This window comes from Chenopodium album, chromosome 24 (genome assembly GCF_948465745.1).
Source record: "Chenopodium album chromosome 24, dcCheAlbu1.1, whole genome shotgun sequence".
Classification (NCBI taxonomy): domain Eukaryota; kingdom Viridiplantae; phylum Streptophyta; class Magnoliopsida; order Caryophyllales; family Amaranthaceae; genus Chenopodium; species Chenopodium album.
Genome location: NC_137857.1, coordinates 12755355 through 12778711, shown reverse-complemented (window position 1 = coordinate 12778711; position 23357 = coordinate 12755355). Strand labels below are relative to the sequence as shown.

Here is a 23357-nt window from a genome sequence, read left to right as displayed (position 1 = left end):
TCCTAAAGGGTTTTACCTAGCAAGGTTTTAACGAGGCAACATATACCCTATTCTGTATGGACATTCAAGGAGGAGTGTTAAGAATTAATTAATTTAGTCAAGGTGTGAATGTCCACACTCCAATTTCTTCATTGCATTTAATGTAGTAGCCAACCCTAATTGCCACCCTCTAAGGTTATAACCCACAATGTAATAGCGGTTCTTACTACTATAAATAGCCATGTAATTTCATTTGTATGATGCACAAAATATTACCAAGAGTAATACATAAAAGTAGTAATACTTCTCTTATTACTTTCTTCTCTTAATCCTCTAATTTCTATATATTTCATAACAAGGTTGTGGTTTTTTTTTTTTAACTAAAAAGCTTTTAAAAGGTTTTTTTTTTTTTTTTTTTTTTTTTTTTTGTACAAAAGGTTGCTTTTAAAAGGGTTTTTTTTTTTTTTTTTGACAAATTTGCAAAAAAAAAAAAAAAAAAAAAAAAAAAAAGTGTTGGTATTTGCTAAAACCCCTACGTTAACCCCTCGCTCTCACACTTCCCGGCACTAACAAACCTCATTCTCACTTTCAACCACCATCAATGGCGTCCGCAGCCCTAGAACACTTCCTCTCTCACACTCGCCGAATCCCTCGTTCCCAACTCTCCTCCCTCTTCCTCCACCACCGCCGCCATTTCTGCTCCGACAACTCTCCTCAACCTCCGCCAATCCAACCCGTCTCCTACGCACCAAAACCTAAACCCGCCGCCGAAACTCCGCCGGAAAATGTGTCGGAAGATGGATTTTCAGCGAGAGATTTGACGCGAGAAGATTTTCGGTATTTGAAGGATTCGCCGATGACAATAACACCGGTTTCGTATTCGAAGAGAGTTGCGCCGCTTCCGGAGGATCGTGTCACAGTGGAGGAGGAGAAAGTGGAGCTGCAGACGGAGTCGAAGACGATCGAAGCGAATAATCGAGCTGTTCGGAGAGTTTTTAGGGTTGTTGAAGAAGAGAAGGAGGTTCCTTTTCCTACTTTGATTAAGGCGGAGAAGAAGGATGGTGAGAGAAAGGTTTTTGATCTTCAGGAAGCTATTCGCCAAGTCAAGGTTTACTACATTTCATATTTACATTCCTAATTTTTTGTGAATTTATGATAAATTATGTCGCTTGATTTTTTTTTTTTTTTAGTAAGGTTAGATTTCTGCATTTTTTTTTTAATCTTGAGGTTTATAAGTGTGGGTTGTGATGATCGGAATATCGATCGAAATCTTTCGGCATTGTTTATGAATGTTGATGGTATGAATGTTAATTGAATGTATGAAAGATATATTAAGGACTGAACTAATAGGATGTTGAAATATGGTTTAGTTTTGTTGATTAATTTGGTGAAATGATGGTCATATAACCTAATCGACTGGAAGTTAGTTGCTTCTTTAGTGCCCGCCTCCCTATTGCTCATTCGCTGTTGCTTTCCTTGGTTGCCGAGTTAGTGTAGCTTGAAAACATGATTTCTTGCCACTGGAGGCTATCTGCTCAAGCCACTCCAGTGATTTGTTCTGCTAAATATAATTTAATTTCAAGTTGGTGGAATAGTAAGCTGTACTGAATTTTGATTTACTGAAGTATATTAGCCGAATAGAATACACCCATTATGGTGTGTGTTTGTCAAGGTTCCTGTGAGCTTCTTAGAAGCATCATTGACATTCATTGTTTGGTAGGTGGTCTAACTACCATGTAAGTTTTGATGCAAATGCCACGGTGATAGACCTGATCGTGTTTGCCAAAGCCTGACATATGATCATATGGCTAGGTGGTTACTCATTGCTAAAATTAGCAGATACCTCCTGGTTAAATATTATTGAGTTTGAGTATAGTTTATTTCGCAATATCCTGTTGAGTGGTTGAATAAAAATTTTCTTGGATAACCTTTGATTGTTGTCAATAGCTATAAATTGTAACTGCTACTATGCTAGCCTTTTCCCGGGGACTTAGTACTTTTAATGGTTGATGTTGCTGTTATTCTTCACTTAGTTTTCATTGATTTGTGATATTACCTGCTTCGTTGTTTCTTTTCATAAAAATTAGCGATAAGTATCTGTAGTAACTTTCGTAATTTGTTTCAGGCTAATGCTAAGAGAAACTTTGATGAAACTCTGGAAGCACATGTAAATTTGGGCATTGATCGACGCCGAAGTGATTTGGTATTGTGAGATTTCGTGTTCCAGATAGGAATCCATAGGATAGATTTTTATTTTTATAATTTTTTTGGATCAATACGGCGCAGTTTTTTGTTTTTAGATTCCAGACATGTTTCTTTTTGGTCAAGGTGTTTACATATAGTTTCCCTGGAAATGTTATGCTGGTGCTTATTTTTGGGTGCTAAGTTGCGGACTATGCTATTGTGGTTGGTGCTAATGCTGTATCGCACTGAAATGTAGGGTGTTAGTGGAGCTGTCGTGCTGCCTCATGGCACTGGCAAGGTACTCTTATACGAGACCTTTTTATTTTTATTTTCATGTTTTTTAAAACTCTCGTTGGAATTTGGTCCTAAGATTTCCCTTTTCTTTTAGATTGTCAAAGTTGCTGTTTTTGCTGATGGAGCTGAAGCTGAGGAAGCAAGAGCTGCAGGAGCTGATATTGTTGGAGCAGATGAGCTTATTGAAGAAATAAGAACTAGTAATTATTCTATTTTCTAACATTTATAATAAATCCACTGCTTTCAGAAAGCTAATTTTACTTTTGCCTGCCATATGTAGTTTGTAGTTTTCCTCTGTAGTGATGAGTCCTGCAACGGGGTTTAACGATCTCAAATAACTCTCTTTTGATGGAGATCTATCTTGATAATTATTGCAAATACTAGTAAGAGACAATCATCAGATAATCATTTAGAATAATCTATACTTAGTATTTAAAAACACAAACAATCATACATATCATGCCACATGTAACAAACTTTATTTTTCACCAATGCCACATGTAAACTTTATTAATCACCAATGCCACATGTCACCTCATTTAACATTTCTTTTTTTTATCCACTTTCTCATATTTAAAAAAAAAAAAACTAGCTTTAATTCATTACATGTATGAATGCTATTTGGTTCATTTTCCCCCAACTTATATCAACACCTTCTACCATTACATTCAATTATCACCCATTCTTGTTCTTTATAAACTATTCATTTTCCAATAAAAATATATCAAAAATTAAAATTTTATACTATGTATTATATACCTATAAACAACAAGGCTAGTTAATAAGTAATAACATAAACCAATATCTTCAATAAAGATAGTCTGAGATATTTATCAATAGATGGGAAAAGAACTGCCACAGATGGAGAGATGAATATTTATTGGCATGAAAACTATGGCCAAATTATTAGTTCCTGTAGAAAATGTTGATTATTGGGGCTTACCACTATCAAGAGCAATTCACCTCTAGAACTAAAAACAATGGAGGCTAGGGTTTTGGGGTGGAGGAGAAAAAGAGAAAGGAAGACTTCTTTAAGGCTTTTAAAGTAGTGCACATTGGTTCATGGTGCTAGCATCATCACCTCATGTAACTCAAGATTCAGAGTGAATAAAGAGGCACACCCATGGTTTTAATTCTAGGATGATATTGAGATAGCAATTACGGTTGGAAAACCATTTTCATGGGCAGTGGGGATGGTTGTGGCTTTTGTGGCCTAATATCTCAAGTTGCGGTAAGCTAAATAAACCTTCATGATGCTGTAATGCGGATTTCATACCCCTGGCAGACCCTAGGTGCTTTAGCAATGTGAGGCACACTGCTCTCTTACATTGTTTGATTCTTCTTACTAGTCAGTACCCCTTATATTCTATAGCACTCTTTCTCTGTGATAGCAAATTCTGGTATAAGAATGTCTATGTGTAATGATTTGGAAAAGTCCACTTAATTAATGAGGCTCTGAAGTATATTGTCTAGATTATACTTGAAAGTAATCTTATTACAGTTTATCCTGTATTCTTATATCGATATTAGAAATATTTGTTATGATGAAATATGTCTATAAAGTTTCTTGTATTTGAAATTTCCCATTTCTGTTTCTTGTTTACTGAAAAGGATTCTGCTTAAGCTATGTTCCACCAACACCCCATCTTTGATTATGTGCAGGTGGCAAGATCAATTTTGACAAATGTATAGCCACTCATTCAATGATGCAGCGTGTGACGGTAAGAAGATAGTTTGCCACTTTGCTTTGTCTAGTGCGAATCATAAGACCACCATTTATCTTAGCAATAATTGTTTTTACTTTTGTTTCTTCAGAAAATAGGTAGAATTCTTCGTGGCCTAACACCAAATGCCAAGGTAAATATCATTCACCAATTTTAAAATTGTTTGTAGCTGTTGAATGATTGAATCTCATGTACTAAGAGTCAAATCTGTAGAAAGGTACTGTGACCAACAATGTTGCTGCGGCAGTACAAGAGGCAAAACAGGGGTTGCTTGATTTCAGAATGAAGGATGCTATTGTTCATGTGGGTTTGGGGAAGGTATGATGTCAAACCTTTGCTCCCTCAATATTCTTATATTTTTATGCTGCAACTACATACTTACTGTAGAGCCTGTCATGTGCAGGTGAGTTTTCCAGAGGAAGCTTTGCAAGCGAATGTTGGTGCATTTGTGAATGCACTTTTGCTTGCAAAGCCTGCAGGGTTAAAGAAGAGTAAGTTACCAGATTTTCTTATTTGCATTGTATAGCTTATCTTGTGTGCTCATACTTACTTCCCTCTCTTCCTTCTTTAATATTGTTCTTCTCTTTCCGTATCTTCTTGTACGTGCATTACTGCTCACCTCTACCCCCTCCTTTCTTTGACGTTGTTCTTCCATTTTCTAGGATTTGGTCTAAGGGGGCTGAGGGATGGATATTGTCCTTGCCTCCTAGGCTCTTTTTAAATATTGCCAAGGTTGTCTCTGAAAATTTTCTGCTCCCTTGATAATAGTGGACTAGTGGTTCTACAGTTTTCTGTAGAAACATTTTTTTTTTCCCTGTTCTGAAACAATTGTCATCTTTACAATTTGTTACAAACATTAGATAATATTTAGATTTTTTTAATCACAACACGGGTGTATTAAAGTAAGTTTGTGATACAAGCTGCACAGCGTCTTGACTCTATATTGCCTCGAGGCTTACAATAGATGAGATGTTTACAGCGTCTTGACTCTATGTTGCCTTGAGGCTTTTGAGACACAATAAGTGAGATGTGTATGTCTGTATACTGTAAGTCTGTAAGCTTTTCATAAATAATCATGAATTCTGGTATTGTTTCCTTATATTATGACAAAGCAATTCATATCTCTATGGCAAAGGAGCTGTTTGGCTTTAAGTTGTAATGGACTTATATCAGGCGAAATGAACATACCTTCACTAATTATGCATTCCAATTGTTATCTCAAGCTTATTAGTCGTAAAGCCTGGTTTTGTGAGTGGGGACAAAGAAGATGTACACCTTTTTAACAATAGGAAAGGATGAGTTCCTTAAGACTGCTTCCTGTAGAGCACCTTACAGTAATAAGAATCCTGTGCAACCACCAAAGGGACCAATCATATACATGCATTTCATTAGTAGAAAACTAGCAATATGCTAATATGTACCTTTGCTCAATTTGTCCAATTGACTTGCCTTCTTAATGCCTACAAATCTATGATCTCTAGTTGTTTCTATATTCTGTATGGTTGGTTTGTCATCTGATGGATATGTGCCAGTGTCATCCGTGATGAGGGTTTTTGCATGACTACTAAATTCTTTGAATTATAATGATTATTTTACTTAGAATGCCTACAATCTCTAGTTGTTTCTATATTCTGTGTGGTTGGTTTGTCATTTGATGGATATGTGTCAATGTTATACATGTTGAGGGTTTTTGCATGACTACTAAAGTCTTTTAATTATAATGATTGGTTTGCTTAGAATGGGAGATTAACCCATTGGGTTGCATGTCATATCTGACGCTTTTATGCTCTTGTATTTTGCAGCGTCAAAATATGCTGGCTATGTGAACTCTTTCCATCTATGTAGCACGGTAAGTTTAAAATGATATGTACTGTAACATTTCCTGTAGAGATTGTTCCTCGGTATATGATTGTGGAATAATCTATGCTTTGATGCTTAACTGTCTGGCCCTCCACTTATAAAGGGGTTGGGGGTAAATATTTTAGACTTCAGATTTGTCATACAAATTGTTATATCTCCTTACCTTCTTTGTAACACCCCCAATAATACTAATTAATAATAAACAAGAATTAAAGGAAAATAAACCACCTTTTGAATAAAATTGCGGAAGCATACACCTAAATCGGAGGTATTACCGCCACACTCAACAACTTGTGAAGTGTTAAGGCTTACAAAATCCCAATAATTACAACCCAATAATCTAAGTGAGCTATTTGTACAACTTTATAAATTAAACTTGTTATAACAAACTAATCGAAACACTTGAGCTCCTTTAGCTATGATCATCACTTAATCAACCTACCATTAAGGACAAATTCCAAAATAGATCGTCGCAGGCCATCATTAAAAAAAAAACATGGCCGCAAACACAAATAGCACCACAAAATAACACATACGTCAACAAAAACTGAGTAATCACCACATATCAGAATACAGAGAATAATTGAATAATCAATATTATTAGGTCACTTAAACAATGTAGATCGAAACTATATTACACATTGTACTCTGAAAATAAACTTTATCAACTCAACCTCGAATAATAATACAATCCTTCACTCAATTAACTCATAATCAATAAGTGTGCCATGCTCTTTGTTCTATACCCAGCCTTGGACATGAGTAAATCGAATAAATAAACCAACAAGTATAAAAATTTGAATACTCTCAATAACCAGAAAACACCCACATACGGGCCAATTCCCACTGTAGGGGACCATAGGAAAATAAATAATAAAGATTGTACCTCATTCTTAACTCATGATCATTATCTCTTTAACAACATGCCAATGACTAGGGTATGTAACGTCGAACCTCAATCCAAGAACAAAATAATAATTCGCAACCTTCTGATCTCATACTTCGATCAAATAATAATTTATAGGCTTATAAGTAAAATCTCAATAATGGCACGAGTTCCCAAATAATAAAACACAACATACTCCATTCACAAAATATCTCAACTCTTATAGAGTAATAATACTAGTAACCCAAATTTAAGTAATTTTCAACCCAAAATAATACTCTGCATTAGTAACCCTAAAACCTCAATATAACAATACTCCCTAAAACAACATTAATCAATTCGTCAATTAAATCATATAATACAACACAGTAATCACATACGAGTATATATAAATTTTGCTCATCATACAAATAACAAATCATAAATACACACAATAATACAATATACAATCAATAAAAACAATAATCTATATTAAACAACTCTAAAGATTAAGACTCATGTGATTACCTTCGACATATTACAATCGGACTACATGTAGTCAAGACAAGAAATAGATCGAGTTACAATTCGCTTGCCGCTTCTCTATTGATCACACGATACAAATCATCATTTATATCAATAATTAGGGTGATGGATAGTAGAGAATGAAATAAAAGCTGATAGAAAGAAACAAATTGGGTTTGATTACCAAATATAACGTATTGGCTATTGGAAAATGGCTACGGCTCTTAGTATATAGATTATAAATATCATGTAGGGTTTATGAAAATAAATATCTAATAGCTCATAATAGAGTCGGATCAAAATAATATGAGGTTTAATATATAGATAAAATAAATTAAAAAAAGATATAATTAAAATATATAAAAATTCTAATTTTTATGTTTTATGAAATTACAAAATACTCGGGGTATTACATTCTTTCACTAAAAGTCTACAATTATTCTTGCTCATTTCCATTTTATGGTATTGTGATAACCTGGAATTTGATGACAGAATTGAAGGGAAGAACAAGTTGAGTTTTGATTGATTTGAAAAGTACAGAAATACTAAACAATATTCAAGCTTTCAAGTGGCTTGATTCTCTCCCAACTAAGCACTTGAGCAAGATGAAACCACTCGATAAAAAATGTCTTACATTTCTCTCTCTAATCACCTCTATTGTTAACCCACTGGTTCCCTTCTCTCTCTCTCTCTCTCTCTGAACTTTTTTTTTCCACTTCTCTCATGCACATTTGAACTACAAAGTCATTTTCTAGTTTCTACTGGCATTCTCCCTCATACCCAATTTAAAACAGGTTTTTGATATAAAAGTGAATTACAAGGATTAGGAGGATCATGTTTCTGGCAATGTTCTAATCTTTTCTTGCCAATGTGCTTTACAGTATTTGACTTTTGTTGCCTTGTGGGTCAATGCTTGTTAATTTATGATGATCCTTGACACGTATTAAACATATTTAATAATATATTTTTCTTGTTAGATTAGGAAAAATTTGTGTATATACATTTTGAAAATGAAAAATTGCATATATGAACTCTTCGTGAGGAATTTAGAGCTGTGTGAATTATATCAATAGTAAAATATGATTCTTTTTAAGCTTAAAAGTGCGGGTGCTTAACTAAGAAAATTTCATATACTACCTCTGTTAACTTTTAGTTGCAACTTTGTGGTATTATTTGTGAGATATAAAATATTTCAAAGTTGCAACTAAAAGCTAACGGAGGTAGTAAATTAGTCTATTATAGATTATGAGACTATTTTAGTTGACAAGCCAATAACCCTTATCCTTAAATTGCCATTAATTTGTTTGCGTTTAAGGAAATTTTTTTTTGTCTTGGGTTGCTGAATGACTTTACCTATACCCTTAAGGTGGTAAGTTTACATGGTGCAAGTTTGAGCAGTGTATGGTTAGTGATGGGGCTCTTATTTAGTTTTCTTGTTTTAGTGAATAGTGGGCCATAATTCCCATAAGTTTGTTTTTTAGTTGCAGTTTCACACATTTTCCAGGGGATGAATGAAGCTCATTTCCTAATGCTTTTAGCAGTCTTTATTCTGGTTGTTGGAGATGTGGACTAATTATAGCTACTTTAGGTTTAGCTTATATGCCTATGTTACCTACAATTAAGGATGATGCGTTTTTGAGTTATGATGTGAAGAATGTTGCACATTAAGGTGTGTGCAACGTTGGTGCTCATTACATCATGTGATCATTGTCCAAGGATTGCCTAGGCAATTTTTTTGTATATATTCATTAAATCATGTGATCTTTATTCTAGGATTATTGCCATGCAAAGCTTTTTGTATTTGTCATTTGTGCTACTCATAGCTAAGGTATTACAGTAGGGTAGAATGACTTTTTATATATAAGAGAGTAAGATAATGTATAGCTTTTAGGCTTTTAGCCTTTGTGTAGAAACCCAAACCCCACTTATGGGATTAAGGCTTTGATTGATTGATTGATTGATTGTAAGAAACCCAAACAATTTGTGAATGAAATACAGAACATTAATATTGTAAACAGTGACAAGCACATTCTTCTTTGTCACATTTTTTAATGAAATTCGGGTCAAAGGATATATATTATGATCATAATCAAATCTTTAAGCTCAAAGCTTCAAAAATCAGAACACCAAGATGTCTGGCTCTAGAAAGAAAAATAGATGGGAGATATATCAGCTCTCAAAACCAATATCCTTACTTGGTTCCACTGTTTGTGGCCATATGTGATATTTCTGCCATGCCTTAAGGCATCATTATTTTCAATGGAATCTATTTTCTATTAGATAAGAAGTGTAAGAAACTAAGAACTGCACGTAGTTCTATTAACAGGCTTGGTTTATTGATGGCACTTGTGCCAAGCTGAAGGATCTGTAAACCTAGACAAATAGTCAAAATGGTTGAGAGCTGGTGAGGATGTGAGGTGACTTCATGGTTTGATCACGGTTGTTTGTTTCACGGGAACAAACAACCGTGATCAAACCATGAAGGGATAAGCAAGTACATAAAGTACCACAAAAAGAGAAAAGTACTAAAAATTTGAGTGGACCACCAATAATAAGTACATGTAAAAAAATAATGTACATACACGAGTGGGAGCACAAAGTTTTAGAGACAAATGAGGTAGTTTGGGTACTTCAGGTAATAAAGACAAAGAAATTTGAGGTTATGGTCTTGGTTTTAAGGCTTTAGCTAGGCGAGGCTTAGTCACCTACGGAAGGCGCGCGCCTCGTGCGCCTCAAAGCGCCTTGAGGAAAATAACTAAGATATAAGCTGTAAATTGAATAATGATGGGCTCTTTTTCAAATTTAGACTACCTTAGCTTTACATCTATTATTATTTAATTTATTATGAGTTTTAAAAATTGGTATTATGTACAATCAAAGTAAAAAATAATTTGAAATAAATACATGCGCCTTGCATACAAAAGGCGCGCGCCTTCACCTTGCGCCTCGCGCCTAGGCTGCAAGGACCATTTGCACCTTGGTGCGCCTTGTGCCTTTTAAAACTAAGATTTTGGTCATTTCATGTCATCTATATATGGTAAAAAAAGTAATGGGAGCATCATTCAGGGACGCCTAAAAAGGAATACGGGAACTATGTTTAGGGACAAATAGAGTACTGATTTTAGTGATTTTAGAATTTCCTAAAGGGGCATTTCATTCAAAAGGTAGTATAGATTTGGAATCAAGAAAGAAACCAGGTTGGTATGGACGTATGGTGTTAGTACTTGTTTCTTACTCCGTAATACCTCGTGTCTGGTTATTGTTTGGGGATGGATTTTTTTTTTCTTTTATTTGATACCTAAAGGTATAGTATGAGTCATACCCACCTCTCCCTTGGGTTTCTAAACCCCATACCTTGTGGGTTTGAGGTATGGCCCGCATGAGTTTAGAAATTGAATTTTTTTTTAAAAAAATTACTAGGTGTGGGTTTTACCCATTCTAAACCCATACCTCATACCTTAAATCTACGAATTAAGTGCCCAAACAATTTTGGGATGTGATTGTAGAGAGTTATGGGCAAATAAATGGGAAAATCCACACTATATTAACTAAAGAAAGACACACATGAGTTGCAACTTGCAGCAGAACAACTTGGTTGTGGGAGAATAGTCAGATTACTGTTACAAATCAAATTGTAAGGGGGTCATTTTAGGTTCATTAACAGAATGTGCTCAGGCAATCCTAGGACAGTGATTACATGATGTGATGTGCACCAATGCCTTAATCGCACAAATTTTAAAGTTCAATTTGATTGATTGATGCTATTAGGTTGTTGCTTGTTTATACATTACTATGGGTTTAGGAGGATTCGCATGATGAATGCATGAATCCGCTACCCAATTTAGGTGCACTAAGTAGGTTATATTAGTGGAAATAAAACTTTTGCCTTCAAAATGATAGTACACCAGCCTTCAAAATAAAAAAGAAAGCTACAGTTTGTTTTCTTTTGTTATTGGGAAGTGATGGGATATTCTGCACTACCTGCGCTTATGCAATTGTATTTTTCATTTAATATATTGGTGCTGCTAAGTTGCTTGTACTTGTATTTTTTACTTATACCATGATGGTTTGTGTTTCCCTTGCACAGATGGGTCCAGGGTTTCCTATATCAATACAGTCATTATCCAAAGCTGCCGACCAGTATGTCAAATTGCGTCCACAATGATAATGCACTAATCTTTAGAAGCCACAACCTATTGCACTGGTTGGTATGATGACTATTTTTCTGTAGAGGTATCAGATGCAGGAGAAGCTGGTCTATGAAAGATGGGCGTGTATCTTTGTGCTGATGGTAAGAGATTAGACTCGATGTCAAGTGAAATTGATTTTCGTATGATATGTCATAGAGTAGTGATAGCCTGATTCTACATCCCTACAATGTTGCTAAAGTTTGAACTGTCTTTACTCAGTTCACACCCTTTTTGGTTTTTGGTTACAAATTTCGTTACCGAGTTTATATCCAGAACTGAGCAAAGAGCTCAATGTTGACTTGCAGTTATAAACAGGAATGTAATAAGTTCATTTTGTAGTGTCAACTCAAAATATATACTACGTACTACGTATTTTTTTCACAGAAAGACTCAATAGAGTTGAATAATTATTCACTACCTCCCTTTCATATTATTTGCAACGATTAGATTTTTTCCCTTTCTACTTTATATGTCAAATCATTGCAAATAATATGAAACGGAGGTAGTTTTTTTTATTTGGTAGACAAGTCAGTGAGGTTGTTACTGGCTACACTATGCTTCAGTGGAAATTGAATCTGGTGGTCTGTTAAATTAATCCAAGTCCGTAACCTCCAATAATATCTCCATGATGTTTTGTATTATGTCTGAAATATTTCACCTTTTCTGAAGAATAGTTAGAGACTAATGAAATTCTTACAATTAAATGTTTTTAGTTTGATTAATTAGAAACAATTTTGGTGTCTATCTGTATTTGGTGCTCATGATCAAAGGTCTTATCAAGTCATGTCGTCTCCAACTATATTCGGTGCTAACTGCCATGCCAAGTAACTGGCATGTCAAGTAGTATTTGCAAAATCGTGACGTAGTTATTGTTGTTTGGACTTGTTTCCATTCTTTACTACTCATTCGCAAGGTAGATTCTCCTATTCAGCTATGTTTGTGACAAGGGCTACTGTAAATGATGAATATATGAAGTTGCAAACGATGTAGATCGAGCGGTGGATGGAGAAAATGAGGAAAGGTGAAAGCATGAAAGTCACTCTTGGCGTGGAGGCAAAGGTCTAGACTCTAGATTGGGTCATAACATTAACTTCCTATGTTCTTAATTGGTACAATGACACGAATTTGGAGCCCTAAACACAGAATGTAGGCAAGTTGGACTGTGAAAAAAAATTAATTTTCTTCCAATTTCTTGAACAAGAAGGATGAAGAATTTTTACCGGTCATAACAAGGGCATTTTTAACAAACACTCAACGATTTTGAGCGAAACTGCAACTGATGTCTAACCTTTAAAATTCCATTGTCGTAGCCATGGCATATTGATAGACATTCGTTGAATTTGTGCAAAATTACAAGTGATGCTAACCACTTCAATATTCCATTGTATTATATGAAGTATCTCTTTTGGGCAAGAAATCACAATTTGTTAGTTAAAGAGAGGTATGAAACAATATAGTCAAAATAAAGCACTTGTTAAAAAACAAAGGGAATTGCAAACAAAGTGGAAAATTTAGCGAGTGTCCATAAATTTATTGTGTTAGGGACTAAAAATTCCTTGAGGAAAAAAGGGTAATGACGGCCATGGAGAGAATTTTCATAACAAATCACTTCCAAACTTTTTTAGGCAAGCATATTATAAATCAAAATTCGCTAAAAGTACAAGACTATGAGAGAACGGACCCATACAAACAAATCCAAACTTTTATTCTTGTTTTGTTCATTTAATTTTTCTTAAAAATTTTTTTCTTGGAAAACAAAGATAAACTTCCTTCATTTATATTTAGTTGACACATTTGTTTTAGGCACACATTAAGGAGAGGAAATAGAATAAGAGAGAATGATAAAACAAATGAGTACATTACATAAGTAAGGTACAAAACTTACTTAAAAAGGAAACGTATCAACTAAAAGTAAACTTTCTAAAAAGGAATACATATCAACTAAAATAACAAAGGTAAGCATTAGATATTAGGTTAATATTTTCTCAAAACTACAACCTAACTTATCCAGAAAATGAACATCAAATATTCAAACGTCAATTAAAAGGCCTTTCTCTTAATAGTAATTGGTAATCAACCAAAGGTCCAAAGCCTCACAAAGGTTTAAGAAAATCGACAAAAAAATCTTTTAGAGAAAATCTCACAAGAGCCTAAACCATAGATGGAACAGGCACTGGCATCTTAAGTCACACACATAGCTCAATCTCAGAAAGACTATAATACCGTTACAGTCAAACTACATGGCCATGAAGCTTATGAATAAATAATTTGATCAAGTAATTTAATGCCATCTTTAAAAATACTTTGAAGAGCCAAACTTCTAAATCCATAATCAGCTATGCACTCATAAATCATAATTAACTACTAATTATTTTAGTCCTACTTCCTCCGTTCTTTTTTACTTGACCCGCTTTGACTTTTACACTATTCACGCCCCCTCCTTTGACCGTCTTTTGTGAATAATATGTAATGAAAAACAAATTCATGTAGTACTTTATGAATTTGTCTCAATAAGTACTATCATAATATATAACTTTCACAATTTTTGCTTGTGGAGAATTAAAGTTATTGATCGTTAAAGTTTTGCATTGGCAAGCGTGATAAAAGAAACAGGTCAAGTAAAAAAAAAAACAGAGGAAGTAATATACTAAGTACACACTATACAACTTGTTTTATAAGCAATGAAAACCAAAATTACTGTCTATCAAAACTGTGTCAGAAATTCAGTAATCTGCCAATGAGACAGTGCCCGAGCCAATACAATCCTGATTTTCTAGCGTGCTTCCATCATCAGATTCAGATGGAGGCGTTCTTGTTGGCACTTGGGAGTTTGCTGCCGGCAATGAACTGGTTCGTTACACTCAGGTTCGGGAGTGGGGTTGTTTCCCAATGGATGCCACATTTAATTAGAGGTAAAACCACACAAACACCAAGGCATTCTAGTAAAGGAAAATAACGAACTCGCAAATCACAGATAGTCAGGATTGAGGAAAACTAGATTAATTCAAAACTGAATCCCCTATAAAGGGGGAAAAGGTTAAACGAAATACAACAAAGTAAAATGAGAAGTGAGCATATAGTTACTGTGTATTCATCAGACACCTTCCTTCTGTAAGGACGTATTATCCTTCTCACTTTTATCAACTTCTATCTCCCTATTACGTTCCTCTGAATCTGCATCTTCCCCAAGTTTGGATACATTATCCTTCACATTTTCACCATTTTCCACTGCTCTTTCACTTTCCTCAGAATCTGTTTCAGATAATTTCATTTTCTTTTGGTTCTCTGCACAACTGTCATTCTCTAACTTCCCATTGTCTTCTAATTCTTTATCATGATCACCCGAGTCTGTGTCACATCGTTTCCTCTGAGGAATCACCTGAAAGAAAGCAGCCTTCCAATCTTTGATCTCCAGATACCTGAGAAGTATCTCCACCACTTGGTTTACAGTGAGGACCTGGACATACAAAAACACTCAATTTGTAAACCATGTGAAAATAGACAGAAAAATACCTTTTCATTAGAAGAAGAAAGCATGCACTAAGTCCCTATATCATTGATCCTTGTTCCTATGTGGTTGCACATGAATTAATTAGTAAACTGCAGTCCAATTCTGTTTGAAATGCTGATCTCAAGGAATGCAGTGTTTCTATTTCATAGGTGTTACCACATAATGGCTATCATATCAATCAAGAGGCACTAATATTGTTTACATTCAGCCAGTACAGAAATAAAGTTACTTCCCCAGTTCCCCTAAATGATTGATGTATATTGACTTCAGGAAAGCTTATATTCCATTAGCTTGGGAGTTTATATTCTACAGTTGCAAGTTAAGACTTTTATTACTTTACAAAGTTTTCATTGCCCAGATATCTATTTGCAAGTCCTCAGTTGGCATGTCTGTTAGATAACTTCAGACTTTACCCCGAGAGTAAGTTTCTCCACAAATTTCATTGATAACAACTAATTTGGTGTATATCTCACATATTATGAATTTCAGAAGAATAGAGGACTTCAAATAAAGTTTCTCCACAAATATCCAAAATAGAGATGTTCAATACTATATAGAAAAATGGAAATAAATAATCCCACCTCTCAAAACAATCTCACCTTCAATTTATTCCAAAACAATCTCACCTTCAATTTATTCCAAAACAATCTCACCTTCAATATATTCCAAAACAATCTCACCTTTTACTGGCTACGTTGCACAAACTTGGATTGAGTGTTGTGTCTGACACGGTGTCGGATCCTTAGACACTCTAGAATTATAAAATTTCATATAAGGCCACTATATATGCGGGTGTCGTGTCGTGTCGAAGTGCGGAGGATCCGACATGGACACTCGATGGCGGCAATGGGTGAGGGTGGTAGCAAAGGTAGGGCTGGCAGCAACAGGCTGGGTGGGGAGGGGTTGTAGGTGGCAAAAGGTTTTAGTGGTGAACCTGTTTGAAATGGTTGTAGATCAAAAGGACCATTAAAAGAAAATCCACATCAAAGGTGAAATTGTTTTGAAATAAATTGAAGGTGAGATTGTTTTGGGAAGATGGAGCAAAGGTGAGATTATTTACTTCCAATTTCCCTATAATATACTGAATTAGAGTATATCTTAAAAATAATGGATCAATTTTATATTTTTCTAAAAGCAAACTATATCCTATGAACTAATTTTTTTTTTCTCCTCTATCTACTAACCTTAATAATTGAATACATAAATTCTATTTTTTCTTATTTGTACTTTTTTTTTTTCTAAAAAGTAATTGCATACTACACATATTCCTTAAGTTGATATTAAAAAAACAAAAACACTAAAATAGGAGAAATTGAGATTAACTTGACAACAATTACACCGATCTACGTGTGATTTCATAATAATTTCTCAAATTAATACTACTTTTTAGTTCTAAGGGTTGCATATAGCAAAACCCTAGAATGTAAAGCAATTGATGACCAATTTATATTCCAGTTTTTTTTTAACCATGTAACGGTTTTAAAATCCAAGCATGACTCAAGCATTAACTAGCTTGAGATTTTATTCAACATTAAGATAAGCATATAGGAGTTTCCGAGACATTTGCAATCGCAAGTTAGGTAGGAGTCTTTAAGACATTTACTTAACAAAGTTTCTCCACAAATTTCATTGATAACAACTAACTTTCTGTACAACTCACATTTTATAAATTTCTGAAAAATAGAGTCAAAACTCCTAAGTGATAATTATTAGTTTTACCCTTTGTTTGGATTGAAGGAATTGGAGGGAAAGAAAGGAAAGGGAAATGGAAGAGAGGAGTATCTTTCATTTGGATAACAAATGAGGAAGGAAGGAAATTGGAGGAGAGAGAAAGGGAGAATTTAAATTGTAAGAAATTGATCTCTCCAACAATGGAGAGATTTGGAAGGAAAACTCATCATTCTTCCCTCCCCTTCTTTTCCTTCCTCTTTCTTTATCCAAACACATGGTTAGACAGGCATTCAAAGTTCAACATTAGAATTCCAGCTATTATATGAAAAAGGTACAAGGGTGCTATAGACTAGTAAAATCGAATAATTGCTTATAAGAGAAAACCAGAAAACAGGTGAAAGCTGGGATATTTTTTGATTGATATTTGAAGATAACGGCTACAATGGAAAGATGGCTAAAGCTACTTCCTTGAGGACTACTTCACTACACTACTTACTACTATCTCTAACAACAACCTCCTTTCTCCTTTCCCCCTCATTCTCTATTTATAATAAAACTAAGGACTTAACCTAAAGATTCTAGAATATCCAAAGTGCCCCTCCTTAAATCAGTTTATTACAAAGGGTGTTGTCTATTCTTCTCCATCAGCTACAGCAGGTGGTCAATTTGTGGTTCACAGAAAAAGATTGAACATAATAAGGAACTAGTAATTTTGTTGCAATTGCAAATCTAATACATTTGGCTAGATAAGTATAAAAAGAAGTTGCATCACAGTCGCAGACCTTACTTGATTAAAGAATAAATCAAATACTTCCTCCGTTTTCTTTTACTTGCAACACAGCCTTGTGGCACGTATTTTGAGGTCAGGGATATGTAATGTAAACGGATAAATTATTCATTATAATTTTTACAAATGATACTTAACCCTATTCTAATCTTCGTGTAAAAATTATTTTGATAAAATTGCTCGTTTACCCTCACTAATCATCTCCTAAAACTGCGTGCCTAAAAGGTGTGTTGCAAGTAAAAGAAAACGGAGGAAGTATAATATTATAAGTTCATAACTAGAAATTATCGGTGCATAATATGAACTATTATGAAAATATTGTTGATAAGTGCTTGTCTGCTTGATGTAGTATCAGGGTTCGATTTTGCTATATTCTAAAACTTGGCTCACTTCTAGATCAAGTCTCTTGTATAGCCTATCATAGAAACTAGCTAATGCATGTACCATGCTTAGATCTTATAATTTATAAATGGTTAAAGTTGGAATTTAGTCAATATAATTGGTCATCAAATCCTATATTTTGTAGGGTAATGTACTACTGCTACATACTACCCTCAAAGCACTAAAAATACTCTCTAAAATGGTATGAATTTGAGAATTTATGACAAAAACAATCGTAAACCTGTGCAAGTAATGAAGTAATGCCAGGTTAGTTTCAGTCTTTTCTTTTTTAGAATACCTAACTATCTCTGTACTATACAACATATTTCTCAACCAAAAAAGATAAATAAAAAGGAACAGTTTGTGGCTTTTTGAGCAAGCCTTGTGCTAGTAAACCTTAGAGGAAATAAGGGTAGTAAATGAGAGCAAGCAGCAGCTAGAACACACACACAAAAAAAATCAGAAAAACGAGAGAGAGGAGGGCTTCAAAAGAGTTTCTAGGTTCGGCATTTTAGGGAACCTTCAATATTTTTGTCCGTTGCCAGAAAATCCACTGTTGGATCAAGCTAAACTTTGTTGAGGACACATAGGGCCTCTATTTGAACGATTGGATCATTGTTTGGAGATATGGTTTGTCCGGAATTAAAGCAAAGACCCACATATTGGTGATTTCTACACCTTTTGTCTCTCAATTGTTCATCTCTTATAGTAGTTGTTGTTGTTGGGTGTAAAAACCTTTTTTAGACTGATTTGGGTTTAATTAACCCTCAACTATCAACAAAAGAAGTTTAGGGTGGACTTCTCTAAGGTCCTATGGTTTTTATCCTTCACATCATAGGGGTTTTCCATGTATAATTTGTGTGTGCTGTTTGCTATTTTGTTCATGTTATTGCTGGTTTGATACTGGATATTGTTGTTTATTATGTGGTGATTTGGTTATATGACAATTTCAGTTGATTTGATTGAATTATTGGTTGATTGTCTTGTGTGTGACATTGTGGATGTCGTGATGACCCCTTTCCGATCCCTATAACTAGGAGATGCAATCACCACACTTAATAATGATGCAATTCACCAATTTGGAACTGACATGGAGTCTTGTTTAACTGCACAATCAGGTTTTTAATGATGATTTTTATCACCACAACCATCAACACAAGAGAATAAAATTAGGTGACCATCCTCTCAAACTCCCAAGGGCCTTTTGGTAGCCGATTATATAATGGCAGTAATGGGATGAATTTATTTGGCAAGTAAATTAACATCATACTGTCTATAGTTTTGCAATCTCATTCCCAAACTTTTATTTTTCTTCATAATTGTCCATTACCATCCAATAGCACCCCCCACAGTGATAATGGATGGTAAATTAAAAGGCGCAAGGCGCACCAAGGCACAAATGGTCCTTGCAGCCTAGGTGCGAGGCGCAAGGCGAAGGCGCGCGCCTTTTGTATGCAAAGCACATGTATTTACATATTTATTTCAAATTATTTTTTACTTTGATTGTACTTAATACCAATTAAAAAAATTCATAATAAATTAAATAATAATAAATGTAAAGCAAAGGTAGTCTAAATTTGAAAAAGAGACCATCATTCTTCAATTTACAGCTTATAGGGTTATTTTCCTTGAGGCGCAAAGGCGCACCTTATCAAAGGCGCTTTGAGGCGCGCGCCTTCTGTAGGTGACTGAGCCTCGCCTAGCTAAAGTCCATTTCCCAGATGCTCTGGGAGCGAGGCGTGCCTTGGATGGTAATGAAAATTTGTGAAGAAAAATAGATTATAGAGGTTGAACTATCATTACCATGGGAATGAAAAATGATTTCTCATACAACTTTGTGTACAAACTCATTCCCATTACCACCATTCATTACTACCTAGTTTCGATGCTTTCTCTTTTAGCAACAGAATATTTATGGAAAAAAAAACCCCTAAATTACTTTTATTTTTCTTTTATCTCATTGAGTCTGAAAAGGAAAATCGTCTATGACATGTACACATGCTTGTGTCAAGTCCGCACACAACTCAACCTTCCAAAATTCATTAAGATGAGACATATACCAGGACATTATTGTTCTACAGTTCCCATAGAAATCACCGCATTTTTGCCCAAATCTAGAAAAACTGTTATATGATACTAGTATTTCCTTAAGGAAGTCAACATCAAACTGGAATAGAATAATATACTATGCATGTTTCTGCTTTTTTTAAGGAACTTTCAGCCCAAATTAAACTTGGAATCAATTAAAATAACAAGCTCATATGATTCAATTATGAGAGACTACTAATATGTGAAGTGAACTAGGAATGAAAAGCTTAAAGCCTATTGAACATGTGTTCACATCAAACTATCCAAATGTAGATTTATACTTCAATTCACCAACAAACAAAGTAGACAAAAAGGAATAAGATATTTGACAGAAAAACAACTGGTCAGCTAGTTACAGCCAAAGCCAATACAAAAGATACAAGCTGGTGCAACGAGAGGGGTCAAACTAATATGATACTGACCTGTGAACTGGACATTTTCAAGTAATTCCCAATAGGAAGCTTTGCTGCTTGAATACCTTGCTCTTCAGCTTTCTTCATAGTTAGTCCTTTCCACCGGTTACGATCTACCAAACCACCAATGATATAAATTTTCTTGGGGTCTAGATCATCCAAAACGGTTTCTGCATCAGCAGTTAAGTAAACCAGATTCTCTTTCTGATCTTGCAAAGCTTCAATATAAGACTGTTTCTCTTTCTCGATGATCCACTTATCGAATCCTGGAATTCTATTCAAATGGCTTCCCATATTGCCCTCGCATCCGGTCAGCCACAGATGACCAGGGGAAGTGCACCTATTATTAACTGCATAACAATACATTATCTGTAGTTGGCATTAATTGATTGATAGAGTTCAGAAAAAGGAAGCTTAATTAAACAAAACAAATGAGATAATAAATATTTTCATTGCAGGAAATTAAATAAAAGAAAAGGAATGGCATAAATCCTTTAAGAAGCAAGGTTCTGTTCCCTTTGCATCTATAGAAAATCCAAGCAAACTCGCAAAGTTTTGAATGTCATTCAGCATACAGCAAAGTTTTCAATGTCACTTAGAGTTCCGGGTTCCTATGAAACATATCATTTTTTATCATACACTCAATACTGATGAAAGTAAAGATAGAACAGCACAGTAGCTCACACAGTCACAAGATCAAGTGCACAACATTGAATAAAATGTGAATCCTGCACTACTTTGTGACCATACGAAAGCTGGGCAACAGCTTCACATGACTGTCTACAAATGCAGGCGCGTCTGTTTCAGCGTTCGTACAAGAGGTTAAAACTTTCAAAAGAAGAGACATGTGATATACAGATATTGGCAGCAACAGTAAGCATTTTTCTACCATCATTTCCAATTTTTAAAAATTTAAACTTCATCATAAGACAGGGGATGAGGTAGTGGTGTCTACCTACTGAAACCTAAAATTCCCCTATATTTTCCTCTTTCAAAAAGGTTGTTGGTATATAAATTTAGAAATCTAGAGCACACATCGATCTTATAGGCACACCATCAGAAACCCTAGAGTCTAGAATGTCCATTATACATCCGAGTGTAACATACATACAATAAAACCTCACTCATCTAAGCAAATCAGCAAAAAAATAAAGCTCTAGCCTGTATGATACACCTGATTGTATAATAAAACATCAATCTTCCAAGGTATTTTTTTTTTCCAATTCATTACATAAGACAGGGGATGAGGTAGTGGTGTCCACCTAAAAAAACCTACAATTCCCTTATTTTTTACTTACTCTTTCAAAATGGTTGTTGGTAAATAAACTTAGAAATCTAAAGCACGCATCAATCTTATAGGGCAGCATTAGTGAAATCCCAAAGTCTAGAATGTCCCTTGTACATCCGGGTGTGCCATACACATGGTAAAACCTCACTCGTCTAAGCAAATGAGCAAAAAATAAAACTCTAGCCTGTATGATACACCTGATTGTATAATAAAAATCGCCCTAAAAATCGAATAAACCTTGTTCACCACTACAAATCATTTCAACCCAGTGTAAAGGATCATTGTTACTAGTTATTGTTTATAGTTTATGTTAATTGTGTAATTGATTTACTAGGCTTAACTAACGAAACTTTCAAATGCTCAAATGTATTCGGTTGTATTCTATTGCTTACTCATGTACTATATATACTCGTGGAATCACATAATATAATTCAAGCTTTCCAACATTATCTCTCTCATAACTCTATCACCCAGAAATGAATTCAGATCAAACCCAATAAAATTCTACATATTAACATACAAATGCAACAAATACCCTAATAAAATTCCAAGAAAAAGAGAGAAAAATGAGACCTGTTGAACAAGACTATTGAGTTCATTAGGCGTCATAAGATGAGAAAACTCAAGATCAATAACAATATTCTGACCATGAAGTTTAGCCCAAGCAAGACGCTCCAACTTCTTTTCTCTCTCCTCAGACCGCTGCTCCATTCTCTCCTTTCGAACCCCTTTTCTTGACTCAATCAATTTCAACTTCTCTTCTTCAGAAGACATGTTTGCGAGCTTCTCATCCCATTCTTTCCGTTTCCTCTCTTTCTCTCTGATCTTGTGCTCTTTTGCCTCAGCTTTCTTCTCCGCCTTCTTGGCCTCGTATCTCTGTTGCTTGATTAACTTCTTCTGGGCGCTCTTCGAGAGTGGTTGCGGTGGGGCTAAGTCTGTGGGTTCGGCGGTTGCGGCGGCGGCGGGCGTTGTGGTGGGGTCGTCGGCCATTGTTGTGTGGTAGTGTGAGAGATACCTAGAGAAAGTGTTTAAATGTGGGCTTGATAATGAGAATATTTTTTTCAACATTGACCATTTGCCCCTAACTTCTTGATCAGAAATTGAGCCATATTCTTGACTCTTGAGTGAATTTTAGCCGGACTAAAAACTAGGGTGAGTAGGAGTTAGGGATACAAATCATCGAGGTTAAAACACGGGAAAAAAAAAATCATTGACTTATCCAATTTTCTATCGAGCCGTGAAAAAGATTTAACAAAAGACAGAAACAAATCCACTATCTGTTTTACGTCAAGCAATATGTGGAGTAACTCCCGACATAGCCGTAAAAGCAAGACGTGTAGGCGGATCGACTCATCAAGTTCCCATTGAAATAGGATCCACAGAAGGAAAAGCGCTTGTCATTCGTTGGTTATTGGGGGCAGCTTGAAAACGTGTGGGTCGAAATATGGCTTTCAAATTAAGTTTCGAATTAGTGGATGCTGCCAAAGGGAGTGGTGATGTCATACGCAAAAAGGAAGAGACTCATAGAATGGTTGAGGCAAATAGAGCTTTTACACATTTTTTTTAATCCATGAACAGAACAATATCTATATAGACA

The 23357-nt window shown here is 34.9% G+C and overlaps 2 protein-coding genes across 2 annotated transcripts; one reads left to right on the top strand and one right to left on the bottom strand.

The window, feature by feature from the left end:
* The first annotated feature begins 512 nt into the window (after window positions 1–512).
* LOC145611864 (uncharacterized) lies at window positions 513–12212 on the top strand. Its single transcript, XM_081667245.1, has 10 exons — window positions 513–1087; window positions 2105–2182; window positions 2420–2461; window positions 2552–2657; window positions 4120–4178; window positions 4273–4314; window positions 4395–4499; window positions 4585–4672; window positions 5984–6030; window positions 11519–12212. The coding sequence occupies exons 1-10, from the start codon at window positions 581–583 to the stop codon at window positions 11594–11596; spliced, it is 1152 nt and encodes a 383-aa protein (XP_081523371.1). The 5' UTR covers window positions 513–580; the 3' UTR covers window positions 11597–12212.
* A 2028-nt stretch (window positions 12213–14240) lies between these two features.
* On the bottom strand, window positions 14241–22847 carry LOC145611788 (tRNA (guanine(9)-N1)-methyltransferase-like). Its single transcript, XM_081667157.1, has 3 exons — window positions 22334–22847; window positions 20482–20841; window positions 14241–15078 (listed from the first exon to the last, which is right to left on the bottom strand). The coding sequence occupies exons 1-3, from the start codon at window positions 22826–22828 to the stop codon at window positions 14716–14718; spliced, it is 1218 nt and encodes a 405-aa protein (XP_081523283.1). The 5' UTR covers window positions 22829–22847; the 3' UTR covers window positions 14241–14715.
* Window positions 22848–23357: the final 510 nt, after the last annotated feature.